The sequence below is a fragment of the Odocoileus virginianus genome, unplaced genomic scaffold, assembly GCF_023699985.2.
Source record: "Odocoileus virginianus isolate 20LAN1187 ecotype Illinois unplaced genomic scaffold, Ovbor_1.2 Unplaced_Contig_37, whole genome shotgun sequence".
NCBI classification, from domain to species: domain Eukaryota; kingdom Metazoa; phylum Chordata; class Mammalia; order Artiodactyla; family Cervidae; genus Odocoileus; species Odocoileus virginianus.
In genome coordinates this window covers 290,229-317,957 of record NW_027224354.1, presented here as the reverse complement: position 1 = coordinate 317,957, position 27,729 = coordinate 290,229, and the positions used below count along the sequence as shown (strand labels likewise).

Genomic DNA, 27,729 nt, shown 5'->3' with positions numbered 1-27,729 from the left:
TATTGTCATCCTAAGTTGATAGCTTGATACATTTGGAAACTTATCAACCAAGTTCTCTTCAAATACTACTTAACCACTGTTCACTTTCCTTCTCTATGGGGCTCACATTAACCATGTGTTAGGTATACTCATTTTATCACCTTTAATTATCTCTTTTTTGGGGGGAGAGTATTCTCCATATTATATCTCTCCAGGTTCCATCTTGGATCTTTTCATAAGACTTACCTTTCATTTTTTTAATTCTTCCTTTAGGGAGGCAGATCACCTTTGACCCTTGAACCATCACACCAGGGTAGATGTCAGGGTAGGGTTTATTGTACTCATAGAGCAGAGCAGAGACGTGAAACTTGGGGATAAAAAGCCACTTGTTCCAGGTCACCTAACTTGAACCAAGTAGAACAGAGTCTAACATCACAGACTACACTCTAGTTCCAGACCCTTTCCTTGGTGCCTGTTTTCTTGTCTGTGACTACTCCCTACCTCTCATTTCCCGAAAAGTGGAGCCATGGTGAAGTCTTTCAGCCATTTTTTTAGCTCTATGATACATTTATGTTTAGATTATAAAGAATGATGTTTCTTCATTAGTCATGATATTTACTCAGGACTACTTCTGATACTGGGACCACTGATATATTGTTGTCAATTTTAGAGCACACTGATAAAGTGAACTCTTTACAAAGAAGAGCACGAAGCTGGAGTATTTACCGAAGGCAATACACCTATTGGTCTGAACAGGTCACTTCCCAGCAGCAGGAAGACAGAGATTCAAAAGAAAGTGATGCTCATATGGACATCCAAGCAAGATAGTAAGTGACCAGTCACCATGGCTGACATGTACCAACAATTGAACAACAAAGCCTTGCAGTTAAATATGTCATTTTTCTCCCCAGCTTGCCAGAGTGAAAAATGATTATGTTAATGTTTGAGCAATATTTATTTTAACTCCGGTATCATTTGGGAAAATGTAGAGAAGACTTTCCAAGCCTATATGGACCACTTTTTTTCTCTCCACTTCCCCACAGTGCTCCCTATGCCATTCCATCCCATCACTGGAGAAGTAGTTTTCAGGAAGAGACCAAATGCATGTTAACATGGAGACCAAGCAAAAGCCTCTGGAGAGAAGAATGAAAACAAATAGTCAGGATGAGACCTTGGGGAGCTGGTTCAAGATTATTGTGAGTATCCTGGCCAAATGAACCTAATATGTAGAAGATGACAGAGTCATGTTGGATTTGTGTAGAGATGCTGAGAATTTTTCTGGGGCAGTGGAGTTGGTAATCTGTCTTGTTATTACTAGGAGGTATCTTCTTAGATCATCTAAGGGCAGGTTCAGAGAAGCAGTATGAAGGAAAGAAACTGACTGCAAGGAGGAGCATGGGAGAGGTTGACTAAAAGCAAAGGAGGAAACCTACTGCCATGGAGATGGAGCACTTCACAACAGATCACGTAGTTTGGCTTGAGCTGTATGTGGGAGGAGGTTGAGTCTCTGGGGTCCGTGTCAGAGTGATAGGGCAGGTGTACCTCATGTGGATCTCCTGGAACTTTATAAAAGGAAGTACATGTGAAACATATTAAATCAGTTTTTTTCAGGAAGAGTATTTGAATGCAAAGAAAGTATATATAGAAAATCCTTGTCTCATACCAAAGTTAGTAATAACAGATACTGTCTTATCTTAAGAAATTATTTAAAACCTGAAAAATGTCTCTAAAGCAAGACACAGTTGGGTCTTACCTTAATCTTGGATTCCATTGTATCCATTCTCTTTCCCATTTGTTCTCTGATTCCTAGATTCCCTTTGGTATAAAATATGATGAGATGTGGCTGTTGAATTTGATTCAGAAGAAGTGCAGTGTCCCCTTCACTGCAGTCGAAGTAAGACAGGACATGGAGATGATGAGACGAAATGGGGTAGATTGCAGGCCCAGAGAAATGGCACTGGTCTCATATTCTGTTTCTCCTGTCACTCTCCCTACAGTTTCACTATGAGAAAATGCAGGCCCAGTTCTTTGTAGAGAATGTCAACATTGCCTGTGCATTGAAGAATATCAATGGCAAGATTTTCGAGGTTAATGAAAAGGTGTGTGTCAGGGGCGTGATCAGGCCTGAATAGGAACAAGAGGGCAGGGGAGGGGCATGGTCTTGCTTGATCCCATGCACAGATTTCCTGGAGCTTACCCAGCCCCTCTTGTGTTCTCTACAGATACTTAACTTGGTTGAGCCCTGTGACGCACCCCAGTCAGTGCAGAAGGCACTGACGTCTGAAAAGGTTGAGCAGATGAAGGTAATGCAGACTCAACACAAGCTGTGCACTGATACCCAAACCCACCTCTTCCCCCCACTCACCCTCAGACACAGAGCCACTGAACCCCATCCCTAACTCTGAAGCTCACCATGAACGAACCATACAATGCCTGCCAGCAATCTCTTGACATCCAGAGACTCCGTTTTGGTCCTGGTATGGCTACAGTAGTAATTGTAGAGCAGGTGAGGGTAGAGGGTCTGTCTGGGTAGAGCACTCGGAGATGATATCATGGGGAGGGGTTGGTGCTGGAGGTGTTCCAGCTGGGACCCTCTCAGCCTGTGTTTCCCTCCTTCTGGTTTCCTGGAGACTTGATGATGTGTGATATTGGAACGACATGGAACCGTAGAAATAGCATGGCTGCTTCCCTGCACATCCACCCAGGGATCAGGCCCATGGTGAGAACCTAGGCCCAATGTTGGGAGACATCGGGTAGAAGAGGCAGATATGTCTCAGGTATTCCCTTTGGGGTCCTCACTATCTTTCCTCATCATAGCTTTCATCTTTGTACTTGAGCAACAAGAAACCCTACTTGGTGCATAGCCTGTCCACCATTATGGAGATTGCTTCCACCACCAAGAACTTGAATCCCTCTGACACTGAGGTGAGGTGGGGCACCCAGATCCTCCTTTGAAGAAACATGTGAGGGCTCATGGGGTGACAGATGGACGGAAGTGGATTTGTAGGGGAATGAAGGGTGTGGGTGCAGAGCTATCTGGTCCATGTGGGTGTTCCCTATAATTCCAGGTGAAGATTGCAGGGGAGATGGACAAGGGTCATCAGCTGGAACCAGAAGGGATGTGTGCAGACAGAAATGCTGTGTGCACCACCTTCCATGATAAGTCAACCAACATGAGGTCTTCCTCTGCCTTGTGTCTACACCCCTGTCTCTCTCATCTCTCCCCTCCTCCCTCCACTCCTTTTCTGTCTTTATTCCCCTCCCTATCTCCTGAGCCCCACCTCAGTCACCTCCCTGCCATAGCACCTGTTCATCCCTGAGGTGTGTCTTGACTTGACAGCATGCTGGACTCCAAGTGAGGTAGCAAAGCCCCAGGCTCCCATCTTCCCATATCTTCTTTTCTCTACAGCCTTCACTGGGCCCTGGAGGAAGGAAGGGATGGAGGGGAATAAGGCCTGCAGACTGGATTTGAAGTGCTGTTTCCTGTGGCACTGCAGAAGGGAGTCCGAACAGTCTGGCTGGGAGCTACCCAGGGGAAAGGAGATGGAGGAGGGGGTTCAAGGAAGGGGTGGAGAGGACAGTCTCCCTCTTGGTCAGTCCACAGCGTGGTGACCAGGGCCCTTGAACGCTAGGATACTGGGGTTTGAGGGTGCTGTGATTACTGTAAGTGACTTGTTACTATGAGGAGGGTCACATCCATAGTTTTACTGACATTTTTCTTTTGTTTTGATTTTGGCAGCACCCTCATGGAGTTGTTCCCCAGGTTACTAAGCTTGGCAAGTGCATTCCTTGATCAGACTCCTCTAACTAGCACTGACAGTGCCCTCAAACTACTTGGAAACCCATTAGGACCTGTCCAAGTTCCATTTTTTAGCCTGACCCTTAAATGTCCTGGGGGAGGAGGGTGTACCATTCTCTGAGGGAACCTGAAAAGGCTCTGGATCTTCAGCCATGTTCTCCACAGGCTTCGGGGGCCCATGGTGATGACAGAACATGTAGTCCTGCCTCTGGCATTTCCAGGGACACTTTCTTCCCTGACCTCTGACCCCCACCCCATCCTGGGCCCATCCTTTTCCTTGATCATCCAGCACCACATCCTGGACTGCACCACTGACTTCCTCTTCCCTTCCCTAGGATGGCCAGGAGACACTCTCAGGATCTAAGTGTGCTATTGAAGTACCCAAGTGCTTACCAATGTGCAAGGTGAGCACAGAGGATCCAGCAGTGTTCTAGGTGGTACAAGAGGGTGTGTCAGCCCTTGTCCTGAGGACTGTTTTAATTCCAGAGAAGTTTCTTTGGATCTGATCAGGTGAACAGTCAAATCCTGCAATTCCTGCGGGAATCTGAACAAGGGGAGGGCCAGGACAGGGGAGGCCACCCAAGCTCAGGTCTGATCATGGGAGTTTTCAAGTCTTCTTTGAGCTTCAGACCACAGAGAGAGACTCTCCTCACTGCTTCCCTCAGTTATTTCTTGATTCATGACTATGGAGATCGCCAGGGACTGCTGGATTTTTATCACGAGGAGGCCTGCTTCTTCCTGATCATACCATCCCACCCTAAGGACCCAGACCTGTGAGTATCACAGCCCAGACCCTTCCCCAAAGCCATATGGTTCCCCAGCAGATGCAGGCCAGTTCCTGCTGACACCTCTGCTGGCTGTACACCTATGCACCACCCAAGTTTTCTCTGTATCTCCTAGAAGCAGCGTGTGCCCGTACTTCAAGAACAAGAATACAGAGAAGCTCAAGGACCCCAGTGAGTGTGTGGTGGGAAAGCTAGGTGGTAAGGGCAGTGAGGGGGCCAATCATAGGGTCCAGGTCATGGCTGCCCTGACCTTCCCTTTCTTCCCCTCCCCCACAGACCTGCATGTCCAGCTGCTGAAACACACAAAACATGACGTTGTGTGCGCCCTCTGTGTGTTGCCCAAAACTCAGCATAACTTCAGCTCCTTCATGGTGGACATGTGTTTCCAGACGGTGAGCACCTGCTCCTCCCTTGGTGGTGAGGGGCAGGAAGGCGCAGGTGGGAAAGAGGATGAGGGGTGACTGAGTACCTGGTCTCTTTCCTATCAGGAAACGATGTTCTGCTTCTCTGTCAGTGGGGTGTTCAAGGAAGGTGAGTATGTGTAGCCCGCTTCCCCCAGATGCTGCACTGCTCTCTCACTTGGTCAGGCTCCCTCCCACCAGAACTCTTCCTTCCAGATTCCCCCCATCCCCTCCCCACCCCCCGCCAGCCCTTAGTCTTCCCACAGACAACCCAGGTCTTAACTGCGTCCATGTCTGCCCTGCCCACCCTGGGCATTAGGGACACAGGCTGTGGAGTTTGGTGGCTGCCATACCAGATCCTTACACTGAGAACCTGGGCTACTACTTAACCTCACAGTTTCCTCATAATATCCATCTCTTCAGCAACGGAGAAAAATGCATACCATGAGTTTGTGAAGTGGTTGTCATGGGGACATTCACTGGGAGCAGACATCTCCTACAGTTGCCCTCCCCATTCCTGACACCCAGGCTCCCCAAGTGAACAGCTGTCCCCTCAGCATGAGTGTCAAGTCAGACCCTGACTCGGGAATAATGTGGGAGCCTGTAAACACATGGGGCTCTAAGGGGTATTCTTGCTTATTGTTTGTTGTTGAAGTGGAAGGAAGTTCTCAGGGCTGTGTGCGTGCCTTCACCTGGACCTTCATCACTACTCCCATCAGCTCTTCCAGGTGAGAGCCATGTTGTGGGCAGGATGGCCCATCCAGCCTGGGCTCAACTCAGGGCCCTGGGCATGTGGTGATGCAGATCTTAGGCTGACTCAATATTGTGGAAAGCCGGCAGGGAGATCCAAGGACCAGTCTAGCCTAGTGGTTAGGAAGAGCATGGGCTCTGGAATCAGCACGTGGGTTCTCTCCTTGACCCAATGCTCACTCTCTGTGTGACCTTGGTCAAGTCACATGATCTGTCTGTGACTCTGTCTTCTTCTGAAAATGGGGATCAGACTGTACACCCTGTACTGGGTTACTGTTCAGGGTAAATGTGAAGCTGTCCCTGGGTTGGGGATCAGCTTATTCATTGAGTGAAGCTGATAGAAAATCTCTCTGAAGGTGCGCTCTCTGCGAGTGGCAGAGGAACCAGTCAAGGAGCCTGGGTACAGACACAGGAGGGTATGGAAGGGATCCGGTTGCTGAGTGTTAGTGTTAGCAGTCAGGATTGGGGTGCAGGTGGTCCATCCATAAATTGTCCACATGTGCATTTTTCCTCCAGTCTTTGTATAGTGAATGACGAGCTGTTTGTGAGGGAAGCGTCTCAGTGAGGCTCAGAGTCTGCATTCTCCATCCCAGTGTCAGCAACCTTCATGGTCATCCTCTCCCCTGAGTAGCAGGTAATGGTGCAGGCTTTTTCCATCCAGTGTTTAACCACCTCCAGTGGTCTCAGAAGTGAGTGCTGGGTTTGCATGGAGATAGGAGGGAGCTGGGAAGAGTGGAGGAGTTATTAATGGGAACCTGAAGGTAAATTGTTTTCCTTGTTTATTTCAGTTATTTTTATCCTGAACATTTCATTTTTAGTACATAGGAAGCTACTAGTTGTTTTGAGCAGATTTGAATCATTTTTATGAGTTTAATGAAACTTCTCCCTATGTTAATGGACAGTTGGGTGTTCAGGTGTTTTTATCATGATACACTCTGCATGAGGTTCATTTCAGTGTATAATATACAGTATATGTGGAAGAGAAAAATAATTGCTCCACAACATAACACCTTAAGATAACCCCTTTGTTTTTATTGTCATTATATCTTCCTGAAAGTTTGCTTATGTAGGCATATACATATTTGTGCATGCATATATATATATATGTGTATATATATATATTTGTATATTTATCTACAGAAAATGAAATCTCATTATGAAAGAGAAAAAAGGAAACCACAGATGATACGAAGACAAAGAGAGGCTTGTGGCTGACTGGGGATCTGAAACTTGAGCAAGATTAAAAGTTAATGTGAAGGAGCCATCCCATCTCATTTTTTACCTTTAAATTTGCCCGTACACTTATTTTCCTTCATAACCTCTTATTTCTACTGCTGAGTTAAAGAGACATCTCAAATGGAATAGTATAAGTTGTGAGCCCAATAAATATTGAGTTATTAGCGAAGGAAAGAATGGAGCATTGTATTTCAGTAAAATGGTAGTACTTTTTAGTTTTTTGTCCCACATGGAGACAGCAGATATTGGAAATTCTGGTGTGACATGGCTGGCTGTTGCATGATCTGATACTCCCTGCAGTGTTGAATGGGAGACAGGTCCAGAATTTTCCTATCAATGTATTAATATAAGGAACAGCCCAGGAGCAGCAGTTAGGCAACACCACAGCTTGCTGCTCTGTTGCCATCTCTCACTGAAATCACAAAGGCAAGCCTGTCTTCCTAGTGTGGAGACTGGATTACGGTCTGCTCAGGGGCATGATGTTGGGCAGCTCTTAGGAGCTTCTTAGTCTCCTAAGAGACTAGAGATTCTTCTCTCTTTAGAAGTTTGAACTCCAGCCATATCAGAGAGTCATTTGCTTCCTTTCTAATGACATCTACCATATCATTAAAGAGAACTGTGAGAAATGACTTTACATAGTGCCTGCCTTAACCCCAGACTTTCTCATTCACCCCTTAGGATAGCTCTGTGTTAGAGATGAGTCCCATTTCACAGATGACACAGCTCCTCCTCTTATAGCTTCTGTCGCCTATCCAGATAAGTGGGAACCTGGGGTGAGGTTACATCCCTTGCCCTCTCTGGAGGACAATGGAGCAGCCTCCATTTTAGACAATGGGCTGGAGAAATGGTCACTTTGCTCTCCTGTGATACAACAGGCTCAAGGGGTACTCCTTCAAAAGCCCCTATTGATGAATATAGTACTGCACATACATGTGCACATGCATTCATTACCTAAGAAAAGAATTCAGTATTCAGTTTCATGAAGAGATGAATTAGAATTAAAAATGAATTGCCAGCATATCTCCGTGTGTGTGTGTGTGTGTGTGTGTGTGTGTGTGTGTGTGTGTATCATTAGGCTGTATATAGGAAATGTATAAGATCATTACTTAAAAAAGCACAATATGTCAGGTAAATATGTGGAGATGACATACCTCTGAGAGAAAGACATTTGCTTCTTTACCTCCGAGTCCCCCTTCCCTAGTGTGCAGGACAACTTTTGAGGACTGGGGATAATAGAGTATCATTTGCATGTGGAAGCCCTTTAAGAATCAAGTCTGGAAGCTTCCACAGGGGGACCTTTTCAGATACCCAGAAGGAAAGAACAGGAAGATGGCAATGGAAGGGTAGCTATGGTGGTCTTCAGTGGAGCAGGGGCTGATCAGGGCAGAGTACTTCAGCTAGGCACCTCCCTGGTAGCCTGCAAGTCACCACTTTCTGCAGCTGAGAACCAGGAATGCTATTGGGTAAGAATCTTCCCCGAGTCATGAGAGGATGGGCACAGGGCCAGGCACCCAGGGAGAGTCCAATGCTTGTCTGCATCTCTCACCTCCATTCTGTCCTCACTTCCTATATTCTCCACCTTCAGTTGGGTTCATCCCTAACTTCAGGCAAATCACGACCTCCACCATTCATATTTTGGCTGAGTAGTAAGAAAAGTGAAAATATTCATAATACTGAAAAAAGCACAACAGTAATCAAAGATACCAAGCACACACATTAAATAAATTACTAATTTATCAAGGTAAATCAACCAGTACATAATAGTTCACAGCATCAAATCCTGGTCTTCTGACTGAAAAACCTCTGTTTCTAAGGTGAGTGTACTTCTGTGTTAGGACTGAGGCCAACAGAGGTAAGGGACTAAGCCCAGGTCCTGTGGTCAGTTGATGACTCTGGAACTGGACATTTGTTTGATGACTTCTGTCTAGCTGACCTGTGCCTATTCTCTGCTCTCCTGTACTAATCCTTCCTTGGGGGTTCAATAAGAAGTTACTTCTGGTCAAACTAGAATTTGAAAAAGGACACCAGAAAGTGTGAGGAAATAGGAAGTGATGAGATGGAACCAAAGTTTACTTCCTGATGCCTCATTTCCAGATAGTTTTTCAAATTTCCTATTTAATAGCACATAGGAGACAAGGTTCCCAGGTGGCAAAAGTGGTAAAGAACCCACCTCTCAGTGCAGGTAGACATAAGAAACTTGGGTTTAAAAAAAAAAGAAACTCGGGTTTGATCCCTGGGTGGAGAAGATCCCCTGGAGAAGGAAATGGCAACCCACTCCAGTATTCTTGCCTGGAGAATCCCATGGACAAAGGAGCCTGGTGGGCTGCAGTCCATAGGGTTGCACAGAGTCAGACACAACTGAAGTGACTTAGCACGCATGCACAAGGTGTAAGGTGGGCCAGAAGTAATACATCTGAAAGTCCCATTGTATATGAGCTGTTCTTTGAGGCTTTCTCCTTTTCTTCTAACAAGTCTAGAAGTAGGCAGCTATAGTCCTGTTGTACAGATGGTCAACCTCAGACTGATGGAGAATGTAAAATTTCCAGGGTCAGATGTCTACCCTTTGCCCTCTGCACAGGCCAACCAGCAGCTCCATTTTAGATGATGGATTTCTAGGGGCTTAAAGACTGATAGTGGAAAACTCACCTGATGTGTAATCAAGGTTGTGTCATGCTCCCTATTAGACATGAAGATGATAATGGGAATGAAGGCTTACATCCTGGGCCAGGAGGAATGGGTGTGGGGGCTACAATGATAAGCTGATTCTTGAGGTGCTGAACTGAACCCAGGAAGCAGCACAAGCTGTTACTCTTTGGAAAGAGGACCTGAGTTGTAGGATATTAACATTTTCACAACTACTATATGAAATATGTTTTACATTTTATCTCATTCAACCCCAATCTCTATTCAAAGCTAATATGCACTTACAAACAGTGAGAAAGAGAGTTTTTTGTGTGAATTTTAAAAATTGAAATACAACTGATATACAATATTGTGTTAGTTTCAGGTGTACAGTAAAGCAATTTGGATATATATATATATGTATGTATTAGATTATTATCCATGCATTTTATAAATTATTGAATATAATTTTCTGTACTTTACTGTAATTCTTTATTGCTTATCCTTTTTGTGCATAGTACTTTGTATCTGTTAACCCCAAATTTCTATTAATATTTTGTCTTTGTCCACTCCCTGTCCCCTTTGGTAATCATAAGCTCAGTTTCTGTCTTGTGAGTCTGTTTCTGTGTTGAATATAGATTCATTTGTATTATTTTTAAGATTCAACATGTAAATGATATTGTATAATATTTAATTTCTCTTTTTAACTTACTTGACTAATTATAATATTTTTAGGTCCATCTATGTTGCTGCAAATTGTAATAAGAATGCAAATTGTCATTCTTTTATGACTAATTGTCCTCTGTGTGTGTGTATTATATCATGTTAAGCATGTCATCTGTTGATGGGTTCTTGTGTTGTTTATGTGTCTTGGTTATTGTAAATGGTGCTGCTATGAACATCTGGGTACACGTATCTTTGCAGGGGGGGTACATGTATCTTTGAATTACACTTTTCATTTTTTTCTGGTTATATACCCAGAATTGGGATTTCTGGATCATATCATAGCTTTATTTATACCTTTTTCAGGAGCTTCCAAACCATTCTCTATAGTGGCTCCACCAGTTTACACCACAACCCACAGTGTATCAGGGTCCCTTTTCTCTATACCCTCTCCAGAATTTATTATTTGTAGACTTTTTGATGATAGCCATTCAGACCCATGTGAGGCATAACCTCATTGTGATTTTGACTTGCATTTCCCATATATTTAGTGATGTTGAGCATCTTTTCCTATGCATCTTGGCCATCTGTTTGTCTTTGGAAAAATATTTAGATCTTCTCCCCTTTTTTCATTGTGTTGTTTATCTTTTGTTATGCATACTGTGTGTGTGCTAAGTCACTTCAGTTGTGTCCTACTCTTTGCAACCCTATGGACTATAGCCCACCAGGTTCCTCTGTCCATGGGATTCTCCAGACAAGAATACTGGAGTGGATTGCCATTTCCTTCTCCAGGGTGTCTTCCCTACCCAAGGATTGAACCTGCATCTCTTATGCCTACCTGCATTGGCAGGCAAGTTACTTACCACTGGCATCACCTGGGAAGCTGTATATTTTGGATATTAACTCCTTGACAGTCATGACGTTTCAAATACTTTTCTCCCACTCCACAAGCTGTCATTTCATTGTTCCTGGCTTCCTTTACTGTTCTAAGGTTAGGTCCCATTTGATTATCTTTGTTTTAAATTGCTTTGCCTTGGGAGACTGATCTAAGTAGATATTGGTATGATTTTTTGTCAGAGAGTGTTTTGCTTAACTTCTCAGAATTCTGAGAGTTCATGGTGTCATGTTTATATTTGGGTCTTTAAACCATTATAAGTTTATTTTGTAAATGGTGTGAGAGAGTGTGCTAATTTCATTGATTTACATGTAGCCATCCAGTTTTCCCAACACCACTTGGAGAGAGTGCCTTTTCTCCATTGTATATTCTTGCCTCCATTGTTGAAGATGAATTGACCATAGGTGGGAGGATTTATCTCTGCTCTCTCTATTCTGTCCATTGATAAATATATGCCTGTTTTTGTGCCAGTACCATTTGCTTCTTCAATGAGTGTAGTTTTTTTTTTTTTTTAAATTTTTATTAGTTGGAGGCTAATTACTTTACATCATTACAGTAGTTTTTGTTATACATTGATATGAATTAGCCCTGGATTTACATGTATTCCCCATCCCAGTCCCCCCTCCCACCTCCCTCTCCACCCGATCCCTCTGGGTCTTCCCAGTGCACCAGGCCTGAGCACTTGTCTCATGTACCCAACCTGAGCTGGTTATCCGTTTCACCCTAGATAATATACATGTTTCAATGCTGTTCTCCTGAAACATCCCACCCTCTCCTTCTCCCAGAGTCCACAAGTCTGTTCCATACATCTGAGTCTCTTTTTCTGTTTTGCATATAGGGTTATCATTACCATCTTTCTAAAGTCCATATATATGTGTTAGTATATTGTAATGGTCTTTATCTTTCTGGCTTACTTCGCTCTGTATAATGGGCTCCAGTTTCATCCATCTCATTAGAACTGATTCAAATGAATTCTTTTTAATGGCTGAGTAGTATTCCATGGTGTATATGTACCACAGCTTCCTCATCCATTCGTTTGCTGATGGGCATCTGGGTTGCTTCCATGTCCTGGCTATTATAAACAGTGCTGCGATGAACATTGGGGTGCACGTGTCTCTTTCAGATCTGGTTTCCTTGGTGTGTATGCCCAGAAGTGGGATTGCTGGGTCATATGGCAGTTCTATTTCCAGCTTTTTAAGAAATCTCCACACTGTTTTCCATAGTGGCTGTACTAATTTGCATTCCCACCAACAGTGTAAGAGGGTTCCCTTTTCTCCACACCCTCTCCAGCATTTATTGCTTGTAGACTTTTGGATAGCAGCCATCCTGACTGGCTTGTAATGGTACCTCATTGTGGTTTTGATTTGCATTTCTCTGATAATGAGTGATGTTGAGCATCTTTTCATGTGTTTGTTAGCCATCTGTATGTCTTCCTTGGAGAAATGTCTGTTGAGTTCTTTGGCCCATTTTTTGATTGGGTCATTTATTTTTCTGGAGTTGAGCTGGAGGAGTTGCTTGTATATTTTTGAGATTAATCCTTTGTCTGTTGCTTCATTTGCTATTATTTTCTCCCAATCTGAGGGCTGTCTTTTCACCTTGCTTATAGTTTCCTTTGTTGTGCAAAAGCTTTTAAGTTTCATTAGGTCCCATTTGTTTATTTTTGCTTTTATTTCTGAAATTCTGGGATGTGGGTCATAGAGGATCCTGCTGTGATTTATGTCGGAGAGTGTTTTGCCTATGTTCTCCTCTAGGAGTCTTATAGTTTCTGGTCTTACATTCAATGAGTGTAGTTTTATAGTATAGCCTGAAGTCTGAGAGGGTTATGCCTCCAGCTTTGTGCTTTTCGTCAGGATTGCTATGGCAATTATGGGTCTTCTGAGGTTTCATATAAATATTTGAATTATTTGTTCTAGTTCTATGAAAGTGTAGCATCTTTTTTGATTAGGATTGCATTAACTCAGATGATCCCTTTGGGTAGTATGGCCATGTTAACAATATTAAGACTTTCAATCTAAGAGCATGGGATAACTTTTGATTTCTTTGAATTTGAATCCATTTATTTTGTCAATGTTTTAGAAGTTTTACCTCCTGGTTCAGTTTATTCTTAGATTTTTTATTTTATTTTGATGTTTTATTTTTGATGGCATTTTAAATGGGATTGTTGTTTTTTACTTTCTCTTTCTGATATTTCATTATTAGTGTAATGGAATGCAATAGATTCTTATATATTAATCTTGATATATATCCTGCTACCATGCTCAGTTCATTTCAGGGAACAGAATGTAAAAGTTAAGTAACATGACCTAGGAAACAGCCTTATTAACTACTACTTCAGGATTCTCAAGCTGGAGTTATGCATATGATTCACATTCCCCATTTTATCCTTCAACTGACATTCAACATCTCAGAAAGCACCATTATTCAGTTGTTCTTTTTAAAACACATTGAAGTACATGCAAAACACTAAAACTCATTACAAAGGATTAGATACCCTCTGCATAACAACACTAAAAGATGTGTGAATACCTGGAGGATATTATATTCACGTATAGGTTTATTTCACCAATGTAGGTAATATTCTTAAATGATAGAGTTAGGTCAATGATATCAAGAGCAAATGCACTTAAAAACACTTGAAAAGAAAATAACTATATAAATAAGAAACAAATCATATCAAGTGAACAGGGTTGTCATAATGTACCAACAATATGGCCCCATTTTTTTGCAAAGAATATCTATCAGCATGGATGTATAAGTATGTGTGTGATATATGTTAGTGCATTACATGCAGAAAAATATCTGGAAAGTAGGCACCAAGAAGTTAAGAGACACTTATGTCTCTATTTTTTCATGTGAGTTAAAGAGAAGTATTATTGGTGACTTAAGAACATATTAAGAGAAAGTTTTATAAAATGGGTTGATGAACAGCTGAGTCACAAAATAATACTGTAGAAATACATTCACTGACTTAGATAAACAGATCTCTTTAATAATAATTCACTGAATGTGTATTGTCAAAGATATTTTCAACATGTAAACCACTGAATAAAATGCTGAAAATGCAAAAAAATTGCACCCTGATAGCAAATATAATATTCATATATTCATTGTTTCAGAAGGAGATGAAAACAATGTATTTGACAGTTTTCTGTTTGTGTGTGTATTTATATCTGTTTCTTGTCTCAAACTGTTTATACCAATTATTCATACATTAGCTCATGCAGCTTTCTACTCAGTTCACTAAGAGGCTGGATTTCCAGTCCCAGGGCTTGAAGATCCCAGCTTGGGCTTAAACACAGAAGGATTGCTGCCAGTGTGAAGTCTAGAAATCTTGGTCTGTAGGAGGGACTCCGTTCAATTCCACACCAATACCACAGCTCTTTCCATCCCCCATCCTTTGCCAAACCCCCAGTTCAGACACTCATACCTGCAGTTCTGACTCTGTTCACCAGGAGGCAGCACTCTCCATTTTCTACACATTTTCCTTCCTCTCCCTCAATGAAAAGACATCATTTTTTTTCAAAGTAAAAAGTTTCCTAAAAGACAGAAGTAGGTACAAGGGGACCTTAACTTTCTTTGAAAATTCAGATGTGCATAAAAAGACTAAAAGGATAGGTGTGTAGTTTCTATCCTGCTTCTCACTGAGGTATTATGTGTACTGTGTGTGTACTATGTGCCAGGAACTGTCAGTCAAATTCCTTATCTGCATCTCAGCCTCTCTCTCTTCATCCGCAGACCTGCATAACTGGAAATGCCTATAGGAAACATGATGGACGTTAGTGGCCATCCCTTGGGGATGGGGATACGTCCCTCATCTCTTTGACTTCAGGCTTCATTCTAAGCAAGATGAGTCTGAGCTTGACTTTGAGTCCCAGAAACCATCATGGAAACAAGAAATGATGTAGCTGAGTGGGAGAGCTTGTAATGCAGGAGATTGTGGCACCTTCTAACTCAAATCTCTGTCCTTTTGCATAGGACTAATAGGCTATTTATTACCTTTTCTGACTGGGCATTGCTTAGGGAGTCAAGGATGAGGTGATCAGTGTTGGTTTCAGTTTTGCTTCTTCTCACCAGATCCAGCTGGATGTTTCCCTTTCCTTTGTTCTGTCAAAATGGTACACTTTGGAATTGGTCTTGAATTTATTATCTTTAAGTAGATAAGAGGGTGGTTCTATCCATTTAGTCATCTGACAAGTCCATTTGAGATGACACGGAATTTCTGCTTCATGAAGATGTTCTCTGCCAGTCAGGGGGAGCCTGGTATGTACCCACAAGGGATGGAAAAGAATAGAGACTGAGCTATGAAGAGAAACACAGGATGAAGACTCTGGTCCAAATGCCCAACTCTCTTGACTTAGTGAAGTGGTTTTCCCAGATTTCTCACATGATGGTCACTTGTTTTCTGGGTTCCTCTTATACCTGACACTCTAATATGGTCCCTTTCTCTCTCTCCTGGCCACAAATGTACACCCACAGTAAATTCCTCTATAAGCTAATACTTGGGGAAAGTTTTCCAAAGTTGACTTCAAATCCAGAGGCAGTAAGAGAAAACCCTAGTAACACTTGATTCCATTAAAAATTGCATGGTGAAAAATCTCATAGGCAAAGTAAAGTGAAAAGTTACACATTGGGGAAAATATACAACTTATGTAACTAACAAAGTTTATCTACTTGTAGTAGAAAGATTATGAAAAAGAAAAGGCAAATCAGAACATTCTGAAGGAGAAAGCACACTAGGTACAAAGAAGTACTTCCTGAAAAAATGCTCCTTAAACATGTTAAAAACTGTTCAACCTATCTCTTAAGAGATGCAAAGAGAAAAAAATCAGGATACCTCTTCTAATCATTTACATAGTCTGTGAAGAAATAGGGAGACATGTACATTTTTGCTGGTGGTAATGTGACATGATACAATTCCTAACCAGGGCATTTGTTATGATGTAAGGAAATTACCAGGGTACTTACCCTTGGAATCAGCAGTGTCTTTCCAAGAATCTACCCTAAAGTAACAATGTAAAAAGAAAAAAAGACACAAGCTCAAAGTCTTTACTTCCAGAACAATCCATAAGATTTTAAGATAAGAAACAAGATATATACACCAACAGGGAGCTGGTTGAATAAACTGTGGTCCATCTACATCCAAAAGACCTATATAGCTATAAAAACCAATTAAGACTCTCTTTCTGTATTGCTGTGGAGTCATCGCCAGGATATAATATTCAGTGATATAAAAAATCAGGTGCAAAAAAGTGTGCAGAGCTGCTGCTGTCCAATAAGGTAGCCACTAGCCTCAAGTAACTACTTACAGTAAATTAAATTAAAATTACATGACATTAAGAATCAGTTACAGTTGCCACGTTTTAGTAGCTAAATGTTCAGTTCCTGAATAAGCCTCTGTTAGTTAATGGTTGCCGTGTTGAAAAGCAGAATACAGAATGTTCCCATATCCACAGAAATCTCTATTGAATAGCTTTGAAGTAAAATATAACAACTTTTACATACGAAAGGGGGTGAAAACAAATGTGTGTTCTCTTTTCTTATATTCTCTAAACTGTACAGTTATACAAATGATGATAAAAATGTGTACCTATAAGAGGACAGAAGAGCAGCTCAGGATGCATGACAATGATGTAGAGTCTCTAAATATGAGACGTAAGTTTACTGGCTCTATTCACTGAAAAGGGCAAGAAACACTGACCAATCCAATAGCAATCAGCAATGGTAGTCTCTGCACTGAATTCTCTAAACACATTTCCTACTAAAAGGAACAAGGCTTACTAGAGAAATGCCTGATTTTTGGCCTAGGTAAGGATTTTACAAGGTGAGTATGGACTGAACTCTCATAACAGAAATTATATCAAAAAGAATCATAACTGTGGGGCTCCCGTTGGCCAAAGATAGAAAAATTTGAACATCAAAAACATTAATAATTGCAATGCACTAAAACACCTTAAATATAGGAATATCTATGAGCTCTAACATGTATCACACTCTTTCAAAAATCCAGAAAAACCAACACGCTGCTCACCTTTGAGAGTTGTATGGAAAAAAGTCATTTTTGAAAGTGGAAATATTGTCAATGAATTGTATATTCACCTGGCCTTTCCTGTGCATATTACACCTATGCATAGTTGACAAGGGATGGATTCCTTTATGAAAGAATTATAGTTAATACATGCAGAAGAAATTAAAGAATTTGTACATCATGTTTTTCAACCTTTTGTGAAATGTAGTTCTAAGCAATGATCTTTAGAGGCTGCAAAAATGATGTGAGATTTAGATGGGAAATTTTATAATGACTGCATCACAGTATCTTATAATTTGCCTTTCCTCACTTGCAAACTGGAAATAATTGTATCCATATTAGACAATTATTGTAAGGAGCAAATATCTCAAGTGCATCTGCTAAAGGATACATATAGTGCTAAATAAGTATTAATAGTCTTATTTCATACCTGACCTTCCTTCAAAGGAGATTCCCTTGTATGATCCAAATTACTATTTGGATCAGGAGACAATATGTGAAAATATTACATGGAAGAGAAATGCATATATTTTCACTATGTATTCACTTTAGTGTCATTTTTCTGTGCTAGAGTCATTTTTCAGATAATTTCAAAAAAATGGAAAACTGACTGTAGCATTTGCATTGGGTCTGTAAAGGAAAACCATTGGTCCATTTCACATTATTTCATATACTTTCCCATACCACTTTTAATGGTCTGTCAATTTCATAAGAATAATGTGTGTACTCAGATGAACTTATCTGTGAAACAGAAACAATCTGACAGACAGAGAGCAGACTTGTGATTACCAAGGTGTGGTGTGGGGAGGGATGGATTGGGAGTTTGGGACTAGCAGATGCAAACTATTATATGTAGAATGGATAAACAACAAGGTCCTACTGTATAGCACAGGTAACTATATTCAATATCCTGTGATAAACCATAATGGAAAATAATATAAAAATGTATATATATGTACAACTGAATCACTTTGCTGTACAGCAGAAATTAACACAACATTGTAAATCAACTATATTTCAATAATATTCAGTTCAGTCACTCAGTCGTGTCCAACTCTTTGCGACTCCATGGACTGCAGCACCCAGGCTTCTCTGTCCATCACAAACTCCCAGACTGTGCTCAAACTCATGTCCATTGAGTCGGTGATGTCATCCAACCATCTTATCCTCTGTCATCCCCTTCTCCTCCTGCCTTCAATCTTTCCTAGCATCAGGGTCTTTTCCAATAAGTCAGTTCTTCACATCAGGTAGCCAAAGTATTGGAGTTTCAGCTTCAGTATCAGTCCTTCCAATGAATATTCAGGACTGATTTCCTTTAGGATGGACTGGTTGGATCTCCTTGCAGTCCAAGGGACTCTCAAGAGTCTTCTCCAACACCACAGTTCAAAAGCATCAATTCTTCAGCTCTCAGCTTTCTTTATGGTCCAACTCTCACATCCATACATGACTACTGGAAAAACATAACCTTGACTAGATGGACCTTTGTTGGTAATGTAATGTCTCTGCTTTTTAATATGCTGTCTAGGTTGGTGATAGCTTTTCTTCCAAGGAGCAGGCGCCTTTTAATTTCATGGCTGCAGTCACCACCTGCAGTGATTTTGGTGCCCCCCCAAAATAAAGTCTATCACTGATTCCATTGTTTCTCCATCTATTTGCATGAAGTGATAGGACTGGATGCCATGATCCTCATTTTCTGAATGTTGAATTTTAAGCCAGGTTTTTCACTCTCCTCTTTCACTTTCATCAAGAGGATCTTTAGTTACTCTTTGCTTTCTGCTGTAAGGGTGGTATCATATGCATATCTGAGGTTATTGATATTTTACCTGGCAATTTTTTTTCAGCTTGTGCTTCATCCAGTCCAGCATTTCCTATGAGGTACTCTGCATATAAGTTAAATAAGCTGGGTGACAACATGCATCCTTCCCCAATTTGGAACCAGTCTGTTGTTCCATGTCCTGTTCTAACTGTTGCTTCTTGACCTGCATACAGATTTCTCAGGAGGCAGGTAAGGTAGTCTGGTATTCCCACCTCTTAAAGAATTTTCCACAGTTCGTTGTGATCCACACAGAAAAAGACTTTGGCATTGTCAATAAAGTGGAAGTAGATGTTTTTCTGGAACTCTCGCTTTTTCTGTGATCCAACGGATGTTGGCAATTTGATCTCTGGTTTTTCTGCCTTTTCTAAATCCAGCTTGAACATCTGGAAGTTCACATTTGTGTACTGTTGAAGCCTGGCTTGGAGAATTTTGAGCATTACTTTTGCTAGCATGTGAGATGAGTGCAATTGTGTGGTAGTTTGAACATTCTTTGGCATTGCCTTTCTTTGGGATTGGAATGAAAACTGATCTTTTCATGGCCACTGCTGAGTTTTGCAAATTTGCCAGCATACTGAGTGCAGCACTTTCACAGCATCATCTTTTAGGATTTGAAATAGCTCAGCTGGAATTCCATCACCTCCACTAGCTTTGTTCATAGTGATGCTTCCCAAGGCCCACCTGACCTCGCACTCCAGGATGTCTGGCTCCAGGTGAGTGATCACACCATCATGGCTATCTGGGTCATGAAGATCTTTTTCATACAGTTCTTCTGTGTATTCTTGCCACCTCTTCTTAATATCTTCTGCTTCTGTTAGGTCCATACCATTTCTGTCCTTTATTGTGCCCATATTTGCATGAAATGTTCCCTTGGTGTCTCTAATTTTCTCGAAGAGATCTCTAGTCTTTCCCATTCTATTGTTTTCCTCTATTTCTTTGCATTGATCACTGAGGAAGGCTTTCTTATCTCTCCTTGCTATTCTTTGGAACTCTGCATTCAGATGGGTATATCTTTCCTTTTCTCCTTTGCCTTTCACTTCTCTTCTTTTCTCAGCTATTTGTAAGGCCTCCTCAGACAACCATTTTGCCTTTCTTTTTCTTGGGGATGGTCTTGATCACTGCCTCCTGTACAATGTCACAAACCTCTGTCCATAGTTCTTCAGGCACTCTGTCTATCAGATCTAATCCCTTGAATCTATTTGTCACTTCCACTGTATAATCATAAGGGATTTGATTTAGGTCATACCTGAATGGTCTAGTGGTTTCCCCTACTTTCTTCAATTTAAGTCTGAATTTGGCAATAAGGAGTTCATGATCTGAGCCACAGTCAGCTCCTGGTCTTGTTTTTGCTGACTGTGTAGAGCTTCTCCATCTTTGGCTGCAAAGAATACAATCAATCTGATTTTGGTATTGACCATCTGGTGATGTCCATGTGTAGTGTCTTCTCTTGTGTTGTTGGAAGAAGGTGTTTGCTATGACCAGTGTGTTCTCTTGACAAAACTCTGTTAGCCTTTGCCCTGCTTCATTCTGTACTCCAAGGCCAAATTTGCCTATTACTCCAGGTATCTCTTGACTTCCTACTTTTGCATTCCAGTCCCCTATAATGAAAAGGACATCTTTTTTGGGTGTTAGTTCTAGAAGGTCTTGTAGTTCTTCATAGAACTGTTTGACTTCAGCTTCTTCAGCATTACTGGTTGGGGCATAGACTTGGATTACTGTGATATTGAATGGTTTGCCTTGGAAATGAACAGAGATCATTCTGTCATTTTTGAGATTGCATCCAAGTATTGCATTTTGGACTCTTTTGTTGACTATGATGGCTACTCCATTTCTTCTAAGGAATTCTTGCCCACAGTAGTAGATATAATGGTCATTTGAGTTAAATTCACCCATTTTAGTTCGCTGATTCCTAAAATGTCGATGTTCACTCTTGCCATCTCCTGTTTGACCACTTCCAACTTGCCTTGATTCATGGACCTAACATTCCAGGTTCCTATGCAATATTGCTCTTTATAGCATCAGACTTTACTTCCATCACCAGTCACATCCACAACTGGGTGTTGTTTTTGCTTTGGCTCCATCTCTTCATTCTTTCTGGAGTTATTTCTCCACTGATCTCCAGTAGCATATTAGACACCTACGAACCTGTGGAGTTCATCTTTCAGTTTTCTACCTTTTTGCCTTTTCATAGTGTTCATGGAGTCCTCAAGGCAAGAATACTGAAGTGGTTTTCCATTCCCTTCTCCAGTGGACCACATTTTGTCAGAACTCTCCACCATGACCATCTGTCTTGGGTGGCCCTACATGGCATGGCTCATAGTTTCATTGAGTAAGACAAGGCTGTGGTCCATGTAATCAGTTTGGTTAGTTTCTGTGATTGTGGTTTTCATTCTGTCCGCTCTCTGATGGATAAGGATAAGAGAGGGGGAAACTGGGTCTTATTCTGATGGGCAGGGCCATGCTCAGTAAATCTTTAATCCAATTTTCTGTTGATGGGCAGGGCTGTGTTCCCTCCCTGTTGTTTGACCTGAGGCCAAACTATGGTGGAGGTAATGAAGATAATGGTGACCTCCTTCAAAAATCCCATGCATGCACCATTGCACTCAGTGCCCCTGACCCTGCAGCAGGCCACCACTGACCCACACCTCTGCTGGAGACTCCTGGACACTCATGGGCAAGTCTGGGTCAGTCTCTTGTGGGGTCACTGCTCCTTTCTCCTGGGTCCTGGTGTGCACAAGGTTTTGTTTGTGCCCTCCAAGAGTCTGTTTCCCCAGTCCTGTGTAAGTTCTGGCAGCTCTATGGTGGGGTTAATGGCAACCTCCTCCAAGAAGGCTTATGCCATACCCAGGTCTGCTGCACCCAGAGCCCCTGCTGAAAACTTCCCTAAAATGGAGAAGGAAATAGCCACCCAAGTCCAAGAAACCCAGAGAGTCCCAAACAGGATAAACACAAGGCGAAACACCCCAAGACACATATTAATCAAATTAACAAAGATCAAACACAAAGAACAAATATTAAAAGCAGCAAGGGAGAAACAACAAATAACACACAAAGGGATTCCCATAAGGATAACAGCTGATCTATCAATAGAAACCCTCCAGGCCAGAAGGGAATGGCAGGACATACTTAGAGTAATGAAAGAGAATAACCTACAACCTAGATTACTCTACCCAGCAAGGATCTCATTCAGATATGAAGGAGAACTCAAAAGCTTTACAGACAAGCAAAAGCTGAGAGAATTCAGCACCACCAAACCAGCTCTTCAACAAATGCTAAAGGATCTTCTCTAGACAGGAAACACAGAAAGGTTGTATAAATGTGAACCCAAAACAACAAAGTAAATGGCAATGGGACCATACCTATCAATAATTACCTTAAATGTAAATGGGTTGAATGCCCCAACCAAAAGACAAAGATTGGCTGAATGGATAAAAAAACAAGACCCCTATATATGCTGTCTACAAGAGACCCACCTCAAAACAAGAGACACATACAGACTAAAAGTGAAGGGCTGGAAAAAATATTTCACGCAAACGGAGACCAAAAGAAAGCAGGAGTCGCAATACTCATATCAGATAAAATAGACTTTCAAATAAAGGATGTGAAAAGAGACAAAGAAGGACACTACATAATGATCAAAGGATCAATCCAAGAAGAAGATATAACAATTATAAATATATATGCACCCAACATAGGAGCACCGCAATATGTACAGCAAACACTAACGAGTATGAAAGAGGAAATTAATAGTAACACAATAATAGTGGGAGACTTTAACATCCCACTCACAACTATGGATAGATCAACTAAACAGAAAATTAACAAGGAAACACAAACCTTAAATGAACAATGGACCAGCTAGACCTAATTGATATCTATAGGACATTTCACCCCAAAACAATCAACTTCACCTTTTTCTCAAGTGCACATGGAACCTTCTCCAGAATAGATCACATCCTGGGCCATAAATCTGGTCTTGGAAAATTCAAAAAAATTGAAATCATTCCAGTCATCTTTTCTGACCACAGTGCAGTAAGATTAGATCTCAATTACAGGAAAAAAATTGTTAAAAATTCAAACATATGGAGGCTAAATAACACGCTTCTGAATAACCAACAAATCATAGAAGAAATAAAAAAAGAAATCAAAATATGCATAGAAATGAATGAAAATGAAAACACAACAACCCAAAACCTATGGGACACTGTAAAAGCAGTGCTAAGGGGAAGGTTCATAGCATTACAGGCTTACATCAAGAAACAAGAAAAAAGCCAAATAAATAACCTAACTCTACACCTAAAGCAATTAGAGAAGGAAGAAATGAAGAACCCCAGGGTTAGTAGAAGGAAAGAAATCTTAAAAATTAGGGCAGAAATAAATGCAAAAGAAACTAAAGAGACCATAGCAAAAATCAACAAAGCTAAAAGCTGGTTTTTTGAAAAAATTAAAATTGACAAACCATTAGCGAGACTCATTAAGAAACAAAGAGAGAAGAACCAAATTAACAAAATTAGAAATGAAAATGGAGAGATCACAACAGACAACACTGAAATACAAAGGATCATAAGAGACTACTACCAGCAGCTCAGAGCCAATAAAACAGACAACTTGGATGAAATGGACAAATTCTTAGAAAAGTATAACTTTCCAAAACTGAACCAGGAAGAAATAGAAGATCTTAACAGAGCCATCACAAGCAAGGAAATCGAAACTGTAATCAGAAATCTTCCAGCAAACAAAAGCCCAGGACCAGATGGCTTCACAGCAGAATTCTACCAAAAATTTAGAGAAGAGCTAACACCTATCTTCCTCAAACTCTTCCAGAAAATTGCAGAAAGAAGAAGGGAAACTTCCAAACTCATTCTATGAGGCAACCACCACCCTAATTCCAAAAGCTAAGATGCCACAAAAAAGGAAAACCACAGGCCAATATCACTGATGAACATAGATGCAAAAATACTTAACAAAATTATAGCAAACAGAATCCAACAACATATTAAAAAAGTCACACACCATGACCAAGTGGGCTTTATCCCAGGAATGCAAGGATTCTTTAATGTCTGCAAATCTATCAATGTAATACACCACATTAACAAATTGAAAGATAAAAACCATATGATTATCTCAATAGATGCAGAAAAAGCCTTTGACAACATCCAACATCCATTTATGATTAAAACTCTCCAGAAAGCAGGAATAGAAGGAACATACCTCAACATAATAAAAGCTATATATGACAAACACACAGCAAGCATTACCCTCAATGGTGAAAAATTGAAAGCATTTCCCCTGAAATCAGGAACAAGACAAGGGTGCCCACTCTCACCACTAGTATTCAACATAGTTTTGGAAGTGTTGGCCACAGCAATCAGGGCAGAAAAAGAAGTAAAAGGAATCCAGATAGGAAAAGAAGAAGTGAAACTCTCTCTGTTTGCAGATGACATGATCCTCTACATAGAAAACCCTAAAGACTCTACCAGAAAATTAATAGAGCTCATCAACGAACACAGTAAAGTTGCAGGATATAAAATTAACACACAGAAATCTCTTGCATTCCTATACACTAACAATGAGAAAACAGAAAGAGAAATTAAGGAAACAATACCATTCACCATTGCAACAAAAAAATAAAATACTTAGGAGTATATCTACCTAAAGAAACAAAAGACCTATACATAGAAAACTATAAAACACTGATGAAAGAAATCAAAGAGGACACAAACAGATGGAGAAACATACTGTGTTCATGGATTGGAAGAATCAATATTGTCAAAATGGCTATTCTACCCAAAGCAATCTATAGATTCAATGCAATCCCTATCAAGCTACCAACAGTATTTTTCACAGAACTAGAAGAAATAATTTCACAATTTGTATGGAAATACAAAAAACCTCGAATAGCCAAAGTAACCTTGAGAAAGAAGAATGGAACTGGAGGAATCAACCTGCCTGACTTCAGACTCTACTACAAAGCCACAGTCATCAAGACAGTATGGTACTGGCACAAAGACAGAAATATAGATCAATGGAACAGAATAGAAAGCCCAGAGATAAATCCACGAACCTATGGTCACCTTATCTTTGACAAAGGAGGCAAGGATATACAATGGAAAAAAGACAACCTCTTTAACAAGTGGTGCTGGGAAAACTGGTCAACCACCTGTAAAAGAATGAAACTAGAACACTTTCGAACACCATACACAAAAATAAACTCAAAATGGATTAAAGATCTAAATGTAAGACCAGAAACTATAAAACTCCTAGAGGAGAACATAGGCAAAACACTCTCTGACATAAATCACAGCAGGATCCTCTATGACCCACCTCCCAGAATATTAGAAACAAAAGCAAAAATAAACAAATGGGACCTAATGAAACTTAAAAGGTTTTGCACAACAAAGGAAACTATAAGCAAGGTGAAAAGACAGCCCTCAGATTGGGAGAAAATAATAGCAAACGAAGCAACAGACAAAGGATTAATCTCAAAAATATACAAGCAACTCCTGCAGCTCAATTCCAGAAAAATAAATGACCCAATCAAAAAATGGGCCAAAGAACTAAACAGACATTTCTCCAAGGAAGACATACAGATGGCAAAAAAACACATGAAAAGATGCTCAACATCACTCATCATCAGAGAAATGCAGATCAAAACCACAGTGAGGTACCATTACACGCCAGTCAGGATGGCTGCTATCCAAAAGTCTACAAGCAATAAATGCTGGAGAGGGTGTGGAGAAAAGGGAACCCTCTTACACTGTTGGTGGGAATGCAAACTAGTACAGCTGCTATGGAAAACAGTGTGGCGATTTCTTAAAAAACTGGAAATGGAGCTGCCGTATGACCCAGCAATCCCACTTCTGGGCATACACACTGAGGAAACCAGATCTGAAAAAGACACGTGCACCCCAATGTTCATCGCAGCACTGTTTATAATAGCCAGGACATGGAAGCAACCTAGATGCCCATCAGCAGACGAATGGATAAGGAAGCTGTGGTACATATACACCATGGAATATTACTCAGCCATTAGAAAGAATTCATTCGAATCAGTTCTAATGAGATGGATGAAATTGGAGCCCATTATACAGAGTGAAGTAAGCCAGAAAGATAAAGACCATTACAGTATACTAACACATATATATGGAATTTAGAAAGATGGTAGTGATAACCCTATATGCAAAACAGAAAAAAAGACACAAATGTACAGAAAAGAATTTTGGACTCTGTGGGAGAAGGCGAGGGTGGGATGTTTCGAGAGAACAGCATCGAAACATGTATATTATCTAGGGTGAAACAGATCACCATCCCAGGTTGGATGCATGAGACAAGTGCTCGGACCTGGTACACTGGGAAGACCCAGAGGGATCGGGTAGAGAGAGAGGTGGGAGGGGGGATCGGGATGGGGAATACATGTAAATCCATGGCTGATTCCTGTCAATGTATGACAAAACCCACTACAATATTGTAAAGTAATTAGCCTCCAACTAATAAAAATATATGAAAAAAATAGAAAAAGAAAAAGTGACATTTAGTTTTCAAGAAACTAAAATATTATTGTAGATATTAATTCCCACGGAAATATGTTCACAATAAGTGATAAAGCAGGTTAAAATATTTATTGCTGTTGTTGTTCAGTTGCCCAGTCATGTCCAACTCTTTGTGACCCCATGGACTGCAGCATGCCAGGCCTCCCTGTCCCTCACCATCTCCTGGAGTTTGCCCAAGTTCATGTTCATTGCATTGGTGATGCCATCCAGCCATCTCATCCTCTGACACCCTCTTCTCCTTCTGCCCTCAATCTTTCCCAGCATCAGGGGCTTTTCCAATGAGTCAGCTGTTTGCATCAGATGACCAAAATACTGGAGTTTCAGCTTCAGCATCAGTCCTTCCAATGAGTATTCAGGGTTGATTTCCCTTAAGATTGACTGGTTTGATCTTGCTGTCCAAGGGACTTTTCAGGAGTCTTCTCCAGCACCACAGTTCGAAGGCATCAATTCTTTGGCATTCTGCCTTCTTTACAGTCCAGCTCTCACAACCATACGTGACCACTGGGAAGACCATAGCCTTGACTATACAGACCTTTGTTGGCAGAGTAATGTCTCTGCTTTTCAACACACTGTCTAGGTTTGTCACTTGCTTTTCCTGCCAAGAAGCAAAATCTCCTGATTTCATGGCTGCAGTCACCATCTGCAGTGATTTTAGAGCCCAAGAAGAGGAAATCTGTCACTGCTTCCACCTTTTCCCTTTCTATTTGCCATGAAGTAATGGGGCCAGATGCCATGATCTTAGTTGGTTTTTTTTTTTTAAGTCTTAAGCTGGCTGTTTCACTCTTCTTCACCCTTATCAAGAGACTCCTTAGTTCCTCTTCGCTTTCTACCATTAGAGTAGATTATATTTAGAAATGACAAGAATCTATTTTTGCTTATAGAGGGGTATACCTCTTTATCCAGAGAGCTTTTTTTAAAAAAAAACAAAAAACACTTTTTGTTAAAACATAAAAATGGTCCTGTTGTTGAAATCACATAGAGCTTTCCACTCAACATAGAAAGAGGCTGCACTTTCTGTCTAGATACTTCAGTATCCCTGCATCAAGTCTGCATCCCTTTTCTACACAGACTTACTGAAAGTTCTCTGGGTTTAGGCCACAGCCCTTCCCTCCCACTTTCTGTGATGTTCAAGCTGCAGTTCAGTGTACTGTCACAAGGTGGCACCATCCTACCGCCACAGTCCCATTTCTCTATGAAGACTTCAATTCAAA

At 41.0% G+C, this 27,729-nt stretch overlaps 1 protein-coding gene and 1 long non-coding RNA gene across 3 annotated transcripts in view; one reads left to right on the top strand and one right to left on the bottom strand.

Moving 5' to 3' along the window:
• Window positions 1–296: 296 nt before the first annotated feature.
• LOC110127621 (nuclear RNA export factor 3-like) lies at window positions 297–6,352 on the top strand. Its single transcript, XM_070464630.1, is given in 20 exon segments — window positions 297–304; window positions 603–806; window positions 1,023–1,066; window positions 1,069–1,175; window positions 1,790–1,873; window positions 1,977–2,078; window positions 2,202–2,282; window positions 2,579–2,698; window positions 2,797–2,904; window positions 3,048–3,157; window positions 3,719–3,755; window positions 4,114–4,182; window positions 4,265–4,314; window positions 4,444–4,551; window positions 4,679–4,734; window positions 4,840–4,955; window positions 5,052–5,094; window positions 5,620–5,692; window positions 6,231–6,272; window positions 6,274–6,352. Coding segments are annotated over 20 exon segments (1,641 nt in total).
• A 6,422-nt stretch (window positions 6,353–12,774) lies between these two features.
• LOC139034192 (uncharacterized) overlaps window positions 12,775–27,729 on the bottom strand; it is a 57,528-nt gene continuing 42,573 nt past the window's right edge. Inside the window, exons 3-4 of one of the 2 annotated variants that reach the window (XR_011486618.1) lie at window positions 16,096–16,130; window positions 12,775–14,666 (exon numbers count right to left, since the gene is read on the bottom strand). This is a non-coding gene — a long non-coding RNA (uncharacterized lncRNA). Of the gene's footprint in view, window positions 14,667–14,689; window positions 15,388–16,095; window positions 16,131–27,729 lie in introns of those variants that run through there. The other variant, XR_011486619.1, reaches the window with a different exon arrangement.